Source organism: Ictidomys tridecemlineatus, chromosome 3 (assembly GCF_052094955.1).
Source record: "Ictidomys tridecemlineatus isolate mIctTri1 chromosome 3, mIctTri1.hap1, whole genome shotgun sequence".
Lineage (NCBI taxonomy): Eukaryota > Metazoa > Chordata > Mammalia > Rodentia > Sciuridae > Ictidomys > Ictidomys tridecemlineatus.
Window position 1 is genome coordinate 85082822 of NC_135479.1, and position 14669 is coordinate 85097490.

Consider the following 14669-nt stretch of genomic DNA (forward strand, 5'->3'; position numbering starts at 1 on the left):
CACTTTTCTCTCAAACCCACTGACATCTTAAAGACTCAAAATTTAACTATTACCAACGGAGTTCTTACCTAGGATTTCAAGTAGATCATTAGTAAATGCCTGAAATGCTGGGAAAAATTCCTCATGTTCTTCCAATTTGTTGATAATGCTGTTTAAAAAATGCAAAGTTATGTCAAATTTCCAACTTTGGGTTCTTAACATCTGATTGCAAGCCAATGGTTGCAAAAAGAACATCTTCAAAGTGGAAAGAGACTATCCTAATTTAAATATAAACTTAATAATCATTCACTACAATATTTTCTATTTTTGCTTTTCATTGACCTAATATCAATGTCCTTTAAGAAAACATCATCTGTTTAATTACATCATATTCTTGACATGGCAAACTTTCCATTTAGCTCAAGCCTTCTTTAGAGAACCATGCTTTTATTGCATTTTCTAACAGGCTTTTATGCTCAGTATCCTATTAAACATAAAGATAAAAGTATCAGTAGTGAGTAAAACCATGGGTAGAGAGAAAAAGACAAATAATGGGATATATGTTCCTTTTAAAAGCATTAAATATCAAAAACTCAAGTGTCAGATTTTATAAGGGTTCTTCCTGGAAAACATACAGGACATAAGAAATACGTGGAATATGTTGTTTCCTTTTCAATCTGTTGCAGTATAAAATTGGGGGTGAAGGCTGGGAAAAGTTGTCTTAAGCTACATCTCAATTTTGGAGGGGTATTATTGGGGATTAACCCAGGGTCTCATGCATGCTAAGCATACAACCCACCACTGAGCTACATCCCGAATCCCTCAATATTTTTTAAAAACAGTAGGTTTTATATTAGCAATGCCCATTTACTGTCTAATCAAATAATTAATAAATAACATTTACTGTCTAATCAAATAATTAATAAATAACCTGTTAGTAATTATTTGGTGGTATTTGGTAGTATCCTAAAAACAAGACTTGTTGATATGATCTAACTATGATCATGGTAGAACTCACTGGATCTACCATAAACAATAGGTATTCAACTTTAAAACCTTCATTTTCATCTGCTTCTTTAAATTATGCCAAGACATCAATTCTGTAGGCAGTATTCAAGAACTTACACAAATCCTTTATAACAAAAAAACTACATGTTATTACAGATTTTAATAGTTTCTACAGTGGCTAAAACGGTTTGAATTTTTCCACATACAACTTTCCCTGGGAACAGGCTTATGCTGAAGAGTTTCTTACCCAACCTATGTAAACTTACAGGCCCAGCAACTTATTTCTGTCTTGAAAATACTTGGCATTTTCTCCATCCCTAAAGGTGTGGGCTATGTTAGGTTGTCAAGTTACTTAACAAGTGCCATTCCAAAGAGGGAAGGTAAATAAGTTAGGAACTTTTGAATGTCTTTAATTTCATCACTCCAAGAATTCTGGATGATACTCCTCAAAGAAATACCTTTGGAAGTCTTCAGGTCCTAACACCTGCTTAACCTGCTCATTCACATCCTCATTAATCATCCTGCACAATTTTTCAACTGTGCTCACCAGCACATACATTGAGGATGAACTGTCTGCAAAGAGAAATAAAAACATAGGATATATAAAAAGAGGCTTTCCAAAATCATTACATCCATCAAATATTTTATACTTTAGTTATCCTTGATTCTTTAACCTATTTTTTAATTTCTTAGGAAAAAATTATCAAGTAGGGGCCAAAAGTGAAAAAGGGTCATCACCTAATTCTAAGAGTTCCTGGAGGTTTCTCATAGCGTTGTTCATTTCTCCAAGCCTACTATAAACTTCATTCATTCGGGGATAAACTCCATTTAAAGAAGGCACATCAAATAATTTTTGGAAGTGAGCAACGATAGCTTGCAAAGTTTGCAAGTTTGGCATATTGCTGTCCTGTCCAAAAGAAGGTGTTGAAAAGATCATTCATGTCTGGAAATATTCTAAATATTTAATAAAAAAAATTTTAAAAACTTAAAAATGTGAACATTTATGTAAGTTAAGCATTACCTTTTCCTTATTTTCTACTTCTTCCAACATTGTATCCACCATAAACAACAGATCTTCAACTTTAATACTTTCATTTTCATCCTGTTTCTTTAAATTATGCCAAGGTATCAATTCTGTAGATAGCATTTTCAAGGACTTATACAAATCCTTTATGACAAAAGAAACAACATGGTAGTATTGATTTCAATAATTTCTACAATAACACTAATAAAACAATCCAGGCAGTTTAAAAAATAGACATGTAACTATCATCAGTATTTAGAAATAATTTAAAAAATTTTGTTAAAATTAAGTTTCTCCAGGAAAATGTAGGATTTATTTAATAAAAACAAAGTACACACCGATTATTCCAAATATGGATGCCCTAAGCAATTATACGTTATTTATGATCACTATATTATTTACGTGGTTAACTTGAATTACTGGTACATAAAACCAAAATATAAGGATAAACTTATTCTTTGAGTCCCACTCCCCACCAATGCTGGTGACTGAACCCAGGGCTTTATGTATGCTAGGAAGCACTCTACCACCAACTTATATCCCCAGCCCACATTCTGAATTTTTATAATAGCTTTGAGATGAATTTATATACCAAAAAATTAATCAAGTATACAATCAGTTTTAGTATTTTCAGAAATATACAAACCTCACCACTATCTTAACTTCAGAACTTGTTTATCAACCCAAAAGTAATCCCATATCCACTCATAGTCCTTCCCCATGCTCCCCTGCCCCCCAGCCTCCAGGAACCACTAAACCACTTTGTTTCTATGATCTGCCATTTCAGGTCATTTCACCAAACAGAACCACACAAATGACCATTTGGGATTGATTTCTTACACTAAGTATATCGTTTCTGAGACTCATCCATATTGTAATGTATGTCTCCAGATAAGAGTTCCTCTGACATTAAAAACTTGATTCTACTTCATCTTAATAACCACCTTAACTTTCTTGGCATAGATATATTGCCCTAGTCTATTTACACTATGCACAAAAGGCAAAGCCACTGGAAGTTTAGAGCTCTAAGACTGACCAACTGACAAATATTTACCAAGTATCTAGTTTGTGCACAACATAATGCTTGACCCCTTTAGAACAATGCTGTCTGGGGGAAAAAAATGAGCAAGAGTAATTTTAATCGTCTAGCAATCATATTAGGGAAAGTAAAAAGAAACAGGTAACACTAACTTTAGTTAATATATTTTTATAATGGTAGAATGCTTGTCTATAATGCATAAAGCCCTGGGTTTGATCCTCAGCACAATGTATTTAATTCAGTATATCCCCAAAATAATATGTAATATTTTCGGATTTTTTCCATAGTCTTCTATATCTGGTGTGCATTTTACACTTTTTAATGGGGGAACTACCCACATTTCAATTGATCAACCACATGTGGCTACCATATTGAAGAGTGAAGTTCTAGAATACACAAGTACAAGAAATTCCTCCTTTTTCTTATTTCTTATTCTAGTCCTCCACTTATTTAGCACTCCTGCATTAAGATACAGACCTCACATACTGATACTTTTCATTTTGTAGTATGGCAGCTATCTATTTTAAATGTCAGAAGTAACTAATTCTAGCCAACTGCCTCTTGGGTGTCCTCAGAATATTCAATTTATAAAACTAATTCTTGCTCCTTCCACTGGAAAAACTGGAACAACAAGAACGTGTTACCACTGCAAAGGCTTTCTTGGGTGCTGGCTGCAGTCAGTGATCTCCTCATTCTCTGGACTCCAGAGTACAAGTCACGTGTATTATTCACATGCACTTTGCCATCTGTCTTTACAGCATACTTTTCTTCTAATGACACCATAATGGTTATTTAAATCTCATATTTTTGAGTATATTTTCTCTCCAACTTGTCTGAATCTCATTCACTTTTTCTAATAACTCCAACAATGCTCTGGACATTAAATAATCAATATATGTCTCTTAATTTGATCCCTTTGCCTCCTTTCTTGTTTTCTCCCTTTGCTGGAAAGGCTGAGGCTTTTTCTACTCCATTTCTGTTGAGGAGCTGGCACTGTTATATGCTATTGGGAAGTCCATCTGACGGGCAATGACTGGGAAGTGCCATGGTGTTCAAAGTTTATCACTAATTATTTCACCCTCTTATGAGAAACAGACTAGATGCATATAAAGTAAGCATATTAACCCAGTTCAGGATATCCTTAACCAAAACATTTATGTGTTGTATAGTTCTGAGCTGAAAGGGAAAAAGAAATTGGGCTGAATGTAAAGATTCTTTTATCAGTTATATACAGGCATATTTTTATTAAAAATTTTTAATATTTACTGTTGTCACCCTCCACACATATTGTTGTCTTGGAATATATTCTGCTTTATTCTTCGGATAAATATTAATTGAGCACTCATTATGTGTCATGAGGATCCTTGGGCAATATCAAGGAACAAATAAGAAAACTTTCTGTTCTCATGAAGCTTACACAACTTAACACATATTTTCTGCATTATTTATACTTCATGGTATTAAGGCTTCTGCCGACAAATACCGTGAAGCATATCTTCATTTCCTGAGGGAGTGCTATGTATGATATTAGTTAATGAGAAATCTAAATTTAAAGGGCACAGAAATTAAATACTAGTAACTTCAAGCCCATTCACCTTTCAATAAAATCAAAACTGGAAATACCTCAAATTATGCAATAAAGAATACACAATTACTATGAAGTGAATACATTTTAATCTTCATGGATCATCAGAACAGCTGAGAGGAGGGCTGGCTGCTAGTTGACTATTACCTGCTCTAGAGAATAAATCAAAGATAAGCTAGCTCTGAGAAAAGGAAAAAAATTATGAAGAGAAGGAAAATATTTTCAACTAAAATGCAATTAAGACATTACATTTGAAGACAAATAGGGCCAAGAAAATCTGTAATGTAGAGATACCAACAGGAGGGAGATGAGGGTGGAACAAGAAAGGAAGATCCAGAAATGATCCACGATCTTCAATGAGGCAATGGGCCTAAAAATCTTTGGTAGAACTTTAGAGGAAGAAAACATAACAGTAGTGACATCATCAAATTGATAGTACTTTGTAGATAGTAAAATTCCAGTATTAGATAAGCTTTTCCAGATTTATTGTTAAATTAACATCAAAAGCCAAGTCTAATTAATAAATCTATAAAGTCCCATCGATTTTACAAGCACATAAAAAACATTCAACCCCTTACCTTTAGAGATGTCAGTTCATCAGCCCACATTTCTATTATAGGAACAAGATGCTCAAATCCACAATCTTGAATAAGATCTTTATTAAAATTTTGGGCTCCTCCTTTGCTCTGTTTATAAATTATTACTGGAGTTCTTGGATTGTGAATAATTGAATTGATGCTACACAACACCTTTTTTTAAAATAAAAAGTGTTTTTAGTCATACAAAAGGCTAAAGGGGTACCTTATATGCCGATATAACGTGATTTTTCAGAGCTAATTTTAGGTATTATAAAAATCTTTAGTGAGATTGACACTTGCAAAATTTTGGTTATATGATTAATCATGATAATGAGATTACTGTATAAGTTGTGAGGAGAACCAAAAACTTCACAGAAAAACAAGAATTTTAAAAATGAATAAGACTTGAAAAGAATTATAAATGAACCTAGATGCCCTTCAATGGATGAATGCATTAAAAAAAATGTGGCATTTATACACAATGGAATATTACTCAGCAGTAAAAAATAACAAAATCATGGCATTTGCAGGGAAATGGATGTCATTAGAACAGATTATGCTAAGTGAAGTTAGCCAATCCCTAAAAAACAAAGGCCGAATGTCTTCTCTGATATAAGGCGGTGGGGGGGGGGTGACTCAAAATGGGATAGGGAGGAAGAGCATGAGAAGAAGATTACCACTAAATAAGGAAGAGAGGTGGGAGGGAAAGGGAGGGAGAAGGGGAATTGCACGGAAGATGGAAGGAGACCTCATTGTTATACAGATTACATATATGATGATGTGAGGGGGGACAAAAAGAAGTGTGTCACATTAAATTGGGTAGAGAGAAGTGATAGGAGGAGAGGGGAGGGGAAGGGGGGATAGAAAGGACAGCAGAATAAAATAGACACTATAGTATTGCTGTATATATATACATGACTGTATAACCAATGTGATTCTGCAACCTGTACACTCAGAAAAATGAGAAATTAAACCCCATTTGATTCAAATGTATGATTGTACTGTCATGTGTAACTAATTAAAACAAATTTAAAAAAGAGTTATAAATGACTTCTTATAATCCACATAAAGAATAATCATCCAGGGGCTGGGGATGTGGCTCAAGCGGTAGCGCGCTCGCCTGGCATGTGTGTGGCCCAGGTTCGATCCTCAGCACCACATACCAACAAAGATGTTGTGTCCGCCGAGAACTAAAAAATAAATATTAAAAATTCTCTCTCACTCTCTCTCCTCTCTCACTCTCTCTTTAAAAAAAAAAAAAAATCTCCTCTTTCTTTCCTTTAAAAAAAAAAAAAAGAATAATCATCCAGACATCATTAGCTACCGCATCTACATTTCCCTATTTCTGTCTCCTATTTAAGCTAAGCAAGATGTTCAAAGAGGCTTTTCCTATTGCTTCAAAACTTCAGATAAACTCAAAACGAGGACAGTCACATTCTAGACACACCATACACGTCTTGCTAAAACGAGATCAAAACCCTAGATAGTAACAAGCCTATCCAAGAAAACGTGAGAAATTAGATAGGTCTCATTGTGAAATTAAAAGATTATGTCTTATGTGAGTATGGATATGTCACAATGATGCTTATTATGAATAATTATAATTCAGGAATAAAAATTAAAATATGTAGAATGGGTAGCAGGTGCTATTTATTGTTCTTTTCTAGCCATAGGAAGCTACAATAAACAGGTTTTCTGAGAATTTGACTTCTGGTGTTTATTTAAAAGAGCTTTATTTTATTACTTGAGGATAGTGTATTTCAATATTTCACTTTTGTTATATTTAAACTCATCAAGAACATTCTAATTGAAAAAATAATTAGCATTCTTCCACTAAATTATTTTTAATATTTTTTTTAGTTGTCGATAGAACTTTATATGTGGTGCTGAGAATTGAACCCAGTGCCTCACACATGCTAAGCAAATGCTCTACCACTGAACTACAACCACAGCTTCTCGTCCACTAAATTATTAATGAGAGAAGGACTTGTTTCTATTTCTCCTCTCTCACACCAAAGATCAGGAAGGCTGTCGCCTTGGGAGTTGAACTACCTGAGGTTCAGGGAGCAGATACTACCTGAACCTCAGCATACATACTTTATCTCAAATTGCTGAAAAAATGACAATATCTCTTTTCTGTATATTTTTGCAGTATAACACTACCAGTTCTCCCATCAGAGAGTGGAGTCTGTTTTCTACCCCTTGAATTTGGGCTGGTCTTGGGCCTTGCCTTGATCCACAGATGTACTGAGGAAAAATGTTATGCCAATTCAGGGCCCATTTTTAAGAGGCATAGATCAGTTTTGCTCTGTTTGCATTCTGCTACTGCCATATAGCCAAGTCCAGGCAGGGCCAGTAGATAATGACCAACACATGGCCCAGTCATCCTCATTACTAAGACAACATTCTCTGAACTCCCAGAAGCAGAACTGCTCTATTGGCTTATATTTCACAGCAGATGCATAGCCAGTATCATTTATATATTCTCATATATATACATATATATATGTGTGTGTGTGTGTGTGTGTATACACACACACACGTGCATACTGTCTTCATATAAATTTGGTTCATTACATATAGTTTACATACACACACACATATATTCACTGTAATAAGATTTATTTGTAAGGAATTGGGTCATAGGATTATTAAGTCTGATAAATTCCAAGATAGGTACTTAGCAAGTAGAAACTCAGAAGTGCTAAGGTGCAGCTGCAGTCCCTAGTAATTGCAGAAGTAATGTTTCAGGTCAAGTACAAAGCAGGGGGAACAATATGATGCCCACTCACATCATAAAGGACAATCTGCTTTACTTGGTCTACCAATTCAAATGTTAATCTTATCAAGAAATACACTCAACAGACACACAAAAATGTTTAACCAAATATCTGGGGCCTTGTTGCCCAGTCAAGTTGACATAGAAAAACTAACCTTCACAGTCACCCACAAAATCACTTCCTAGGTTCAATGATGTTAACATCAATTTGCCATATTTGCTCACTGTTTTTTCTTTAAATCGTTCATCTTAAAATAGACATTATAACTCTTCACCTCAAATAATAAAGCACGAGTCTCTTAAAGTAGGCATATTCTACAAAACTGTGGTACTATTATTATATCTAAGAATAATTAACAATAATTCCCTAATATTACTGATGCCTATATTGAATTGTAAATATCTTATTATTACCTACTATTTGACCATACCCTCTACCCATAAATGATAAATTCTACCTTAAATATCATACAAGAGGAGGCAAGGGAGACTTCCAAACAGCATATATAAAAAGCTAGACAGGTGTTGTAACACTGAGGATGGAGCTCAGTGTTATAGCACCTGTCTAGCATGTGTGAAGCCTTAAGGTTCAATCCCTAGCAACACATACACAGGTAAGCAAAGAAATCACTTTCCTTGGATGTGTTCAAGCTACAAATAATAGGTGTCCTGATAATATGACTTCAGAGGCTTATTTTAAAGTTTCTTTATAGTTCAAGATAGTGTTTTTAAATTTTTCACTTTTCTTATATTTAGATTTTCATTTTAATAGAAAAATATACTAATTTCTCTCCACTGAATTTTTATAGACTCACATTCTTTCTTATGACTTAACACCTTCTGATGATTGGCAGCAAAAGATACGTTAACAATGAGGAAACCGCAAACTGGCAATTCCCATTTCCAGAGATGAGAATTTTTTTTTTCCCCTTATAGTATTGGGAATTATCTCAAGGGACTCCACCACTGAGCTACATCCCATCCTTTTTTGGGGGGTGGGGAACATGGTCTCAGGAACTTGCTGTGGCTGGCCTCAACTTTCTAATCCATCCTGCCTTAGCCTCCCAAGTTGCTGGGATTGCAGGCTTGTGCCACCATACCCAGCTACAGAGATGAGAATTTTAAAAAGAAAATCAATATAGGTGTTACATTCTTCAGAGTTTGCAGATACTGATAAGCTCTTGATATTGATTGTTTTACATTGATTTTTTTAAAAAAAAAAACTTTAAGGGTAATCATTAAAGAAAGAAAGAATCAGCATAATAAACTTCCTAATTACTTGAAGGTAAATAACAAAGAAATTTCAACCAATCTAGTAAATACTAGGAAAAGGAAACAAACCAAAGTAAAAGAATAGAACCAAAATAAGTAAACAGAAAAGCATCAAGAATAAAAGCAAAAATATGAATTCATCTCAATGCCCATGAATAATTTAACTGCCCTTTTAAATATTTTTTTAGTTACACATTGACAATATATTTTGTTTATTTATTTTTATGTGTGCTGAGGATGGAACCCAGGGTCTCTCACGTGTGGGGCAAGAACTCTACCACTAAGCCACAACCCCAGCCCCTGCCTTTTTCTTTAAAAAAAAAAAAAAAAAAAGCCTCTCAAATTAAATCTCAGAGACAAATGAAATGAAAGAAATCCAGTTATTGGCTGATAGCAATATCTAAAATAAAACAGTTTTCAGAAATATGCTTGGATCCCATTTACAATAGCAATAAAGTTATTAAACCCAGATCATAAACCTAATAAAAAATACACAAGTATATGAAATTTAAAGTATATAAAACTATTGAAGGTTGAAAAGGAAAACGAAAATGAAATTAGAGACATGTTTCTGAATGGGATAATTCAAAACTGTAAAAGGTATCATTTCTCCAAACATTAATCCAATTTCAGCTCATCCCAATAGGATTTTTTAATCTTAAAAACTGTTCATTCAGAAAGGCAATGTGCTAAATTTTTATATAGCCAAGAAAATTTGGGGGGCAGGTGGGGAGATGATGACGGGATGCTTTCCCCAAAAAATTTCAAGACACTATAAGATATAAAAATTAAAAGAATATGGAGGGGCTGGGGTTGTGGCTCGCAGTAGAGCACTTGCCTAGCACATGAGAGGCCCTGGGTTTGATCCTCAGCACCACATAAAAATAAATACATAAATAAAATAAAGGTATTGTGTCCAACTATAACTAAAAAATAAAATATTTTAAAAAAAGAATATGAAAGTAGTATAGGAATGAAATAGATCAGAGAATCTAAAAATCTATGCATATATAGCAATATATTATAAGCATCAATAAAGCAGAGAAAAAAAAGTTGCCTATCAAGACTGTGAAGTCAAATGCCCACAGAAGCCAAGTAGCAGCATAAATGAGTCAAAGAAGAGTGGGAACTGTGGATAACAGAAGAGCATATGTCCACATCTGACAGGGAAAAGACATAATTCTTCAGATAATGTACATTAAAAATCTCTTAATGTATGAAATATTGGTAATTAATTCAAAATTTTAAAACCCTATGTTGGCCCAATAAAATAAAAGTACAGACCCAGTTCTGTCAATAAAATAAAACAGATTTAATTGTTCATCTATTCAATAATGATCTATAGAACCAGTAAAATGAGATTCCCTACATCATATCAATAGAAAATTAAATTTCATGTGAACTAAATATTCAAAACAAAACCACACAAGGACCTTATCCTAAGAAAATAAATTACCTATGTAAGAATAAAAGCAACAAAATAAAAATTGCTTAAAGTGTGAGAGCAAAGGATTATAAAATCTTTTAAAAGTCTTAATTGATGTTTTTGTCCTTATTCCTTAAACAATGCAGTATAACAACTATTTACCTTGATTACATTGTATTAGGTATTATAAGTAATGGATAGAAAGCATATTATTTGTATATAACCTATGCATGTTATCCTAAGAGCCTTAGCATCTGCTCATTTTGATATCCATGGGTATCCTGGAATGAATCCCCATGGATACTACAAGATGACTATACAAGTATTCATATCAAGTGATCATTTATTACTCTGCAACTGAAACCAAGGTTCATTACAAACATCAGTCTTTTTGTTAGCTATGCAATACCTGAAAGTATCTCTGGTCAATTAGGGCCTGTTGATGGTTTTCTTTGATGGGTTCTTCTTTTTTCTCTGTGTCCTCAGAGTTTTTAGGACTGATAACCTCCTGTAATCTAGAGAGAGAAAATAATAAAGATAATACAAAATGCCTTCCTGGACATTAGATTAAGACAACAATGATCCATCCAACTGGCTTGTCAAAGTCTTACATCATTTTACTTATATGTGATGTATGCATGTGCGTGTGTACATTGAAGTTTTTAAAAACTTAAAGTCATGTTGCCATTGGAAAATGAGAAGGTCCTCCCAACAGAACACAAATTAGAAGGAATCCCTGAAAACAGAAGGGATCAGACTAAAGAAGAAAATTCTAATCACTCTCCCAACACAAATAAACACCAGGGAAAAAACTATAGCAAAAGATGGAAGCAATTTCCATCCAAGGTGCTCCAAAATTAGAGGCCATAGGTAGAGAGAGAAATCAGTCTGAGTAGGCAATTGGTTTGGGCACAGAGCAGGAACATCTAGACAATTTGGCCCCTTCTCTACATGTTCCACTTTTGCTAAAGAACAGACAGTAGTGATGCTCAGGCCTGGAAAGAGCATGGAGACCTAAGAGACAGATGGCTACAAGATCTCTGGGGAAAGGAGAGACTGCCCAGGAACCTCACTACGTATGAGTGAATTCATCCAGTCACAAACCTTTTCCCTTCTTAAAATATCTACAAAGGCTAGCTGAGGTAGATATTGCTTCTCATCCCCCATCATGCCTTTGAAAATAGTAGTTTCTTATCAGATCTGCTTCAAATCAATCTTTTCAATTTGAATATGCTATCAGTTTCCTGCTGGGATCCCAATCCATTAAATTAATTCTATGGCTTATTAACAAATTCTGACCTGCTATTTGTACAAAAGAATAGTCAAATTCTATGTAATTTGCCAGCTGAAAAACAATGGCTTTTGCTGCTTTGTGAACTAAATCTAATCTCTTTGGTTTAGCATTCAAAATTCCTCATGCTCTGAAGTTTTAACCCAGTATTCCTGACTCTCTGATGATTTTACTTTTCCCCTACAATTTCCTACTCAGTGACATGTAACACCCATGATCTTTACTCAGTTGCTATTCTCTGCTCAATGATGAATAGATGCCCAAACCAAATACACAGAATTAGCTCTAATAGTTGGCCACCTTCTCCACCACATACCAGGCTCTCACAGTCCACTTTCCATCTGACTCCACCTCTAATTATCACATTCACACAGTCTGCAGCTCTGACTAAAGGCAGTGCAATGAGCACAGTATCTAGACTACAAAAAGATACAGAAAAGCTAATATGTCCTCTACAGGAAAGACAAGTAAACTATCTGAATTTAAATGTTAAGCTGAACATTATCATCTGAGTGTAGGGTTATGAAATTGTATGCAAATCTGATAAATAACTACTACACTATGAATATACAACATTATAGCTGTCAATGCAGCAACCAAAATACGTAAATGAGTGTTTAAAAAACAAAAGAAAAAGTGGGTCACTACAACATGGCACCACTGCCAAACTCTGAAGGCAACTGTTTCCTTGGTGAGGAGCCCAAATCAGGCCCAGACCCAAATACTATGTGTTATCTTTAGGCCCAGCAATAAGCAATTACAAAGGCTTTGCCTGGAGGCCTCATGAGGAACAGCAAGCTTCCTCACACCACACCAGCTGCACACCCTGCACACTGAAATCTGTGGAGGCAGTTACTTTTAAGGACTAACCCCCTCCCTCTAATGCTAGCCATATTCACATGCATTTCTGCTTTCTTAGCCCAGCACCCATGTTAGGGGCCCCTTTACTACAAGGACTTTACTGAGGCATTTTTCAGGTGCTTTTTCCATCATCACCTTACTGGTGAGGGGCCTTATCTAAACATCCTCCCCAATACTTTTACCCTCCCTGCCCCATAAAACATCAGGGTTCTTGGCAGTGAGATAGTTAGGCCCCATCTGGCTGCATGTCACTAACCAACCCACCCAGTACATTTCATAAGGAAAACAAAGAACATTGGGGAGCCAGCCTTTTTCTTTTGGCCTCTTGCTTCTATCACAGGATGGGCACTACGCTTAATTGTTAATTTCAGTGTGCCTCACCACCGACCACTCTGATGTCTGTCAACGCTAGACTAGCTGTATTCTGACCGTTTCCCCCTAGCTAAACAAACTAGGTATTGAAAAATAAAGGAAATTAGTGTAGTACATCTGGTTGTCTTGCCCTGGTAGACCCATTTCATCCCTTAAGGAACATAATTTTAAAACAAATTGTCCGTAATATTAACTCTCCTGTAAGAAGAAATCATGTTCTCCCATGTTAGATTGTTAAACTAACCTTCAATATCAAATGGAGGTGTTAAGAGTAACTACAACTCTTAAAAATACAAAAGAAAAAAAAACACAACTGAAATATTCTGTGCTCATGAAAGGGAAAAGACTCCTCTATTCCTTTTTCTCATAGCACTTCCTTTGGAAAACTTGTAATTATGTTTTCTCTGTCTCTTTAGGATGTATTTAAATCTTTTCCAGAGCTAAATAAACCTTTTCCCAGTTCTGTATCTCCAGGATTTTTTTTTTTAAAGGAACCCTGGAACCATGGTCAAAATGTGACTATCAAGGAAGATGGTCACATCTTCTAACACTATCAGAATTTAGTCTAGGGCCCTGGTGCCAAGCTGTTAACCTCTTGATTATCATAAGAACACCAGAAATTTTATTTTTCCCTTGGTTAAAGATAGCATGTATGTAATGAATTCTACCTGTCTGGCTATATAGGAGGATTTCTGTCTATCTGTAAACCTGTTTAGCACATTGCCTATAATGCAATGGCTGAAAGCTTACCCAGTAATAAAACTGTCTTTTGTACATCTGTGGAAGGAATTCACTAGGTTGACAGCAGACTATTATTTCCCAAATATTAATAGTACTTTGAAATAATTCTACCTTTGGCACAACAGAAAATAAAAATCTTTTCATAAGCTGGGTATTTGCCTGACATGGTAGGGCATTTGCCTAATATGCATGGGACCCTGGGTTCAAGCCCTGGGTTCAATCCCTAGCACTACAAAAACAAAATCAAAAGATTTTCTTTATTTAGCTTGGTTCTAATTATTAGTGTGGTGATTCAAGAGTGAGACCTGGAGAAAGAATGATTAAGGATATGATTTCTCTTTTTTTGCCATCTGTGTAATGTGGGCAAGTTATCTAACACTCCCAATTCTCTGTATCGACATCTAGATAAAAAGTTCCAAACTAAAATATTTTTAAAATATTATAAAAATCCTTAAATATTTCTTCAAAATTCAACCAAAAAATATAGCAGGAATTAGTTCTGAATCCTAATTCTTAAAATAATTTTTATTTATTTATTTTTAATTTGTTCTACTTAGTTGTACATGACAGCAAAATGCATTTCAATTCATCATACACAAATGGAGCTCAACATTTCAATTCTCTGGTTGTACATGATGTAGAGACACAACATTTGTGCAATCATACATGAACCTAGGGTAATGATGTCCATCTCATTCTACCATCTTTCCTATC

At 34.7% G+C, this 14669-nt stretch overlaps 1 protein-coding gene across 7 annotated transcripts in view; it reads right to left on the minus strand.

Annotated features, from left to right (window-relative positions):
* Positions 1-14669, minus strand: part of Cep70 (centrosomal protein 70) — a 62501-nt gene that overhangs the window by 19752 nt on the left and 28080 nt on the right. For all 7 annotated transcript variants that reach the window (XM_078043399.1, XM_078043401.1, XM_078043403.1 and 4 more), the window contains 6 exons: positions 11100-11205; positions 5214-5384; positions 2009-2155; positions 1726-1894; positions 1446-1560; positions 69-148 (listed from right to left, as the gene is read on the minus strand). In XM_078043399.1, the coding sequence (XP_077899525.1) occupies positions 69-148; positions 1446-1560; positions 1726-1894; positions 2009-2155; positions 5214-5384; positions 11100-11205 (788 nt within the window). The remainder of the gene's footprint in view (positions 1-68; positions 149-1445; positions 1561-1725; positions 1895-2008; positions 2156-5213; positions 5385-11099; positions 11206-14669) is intronic.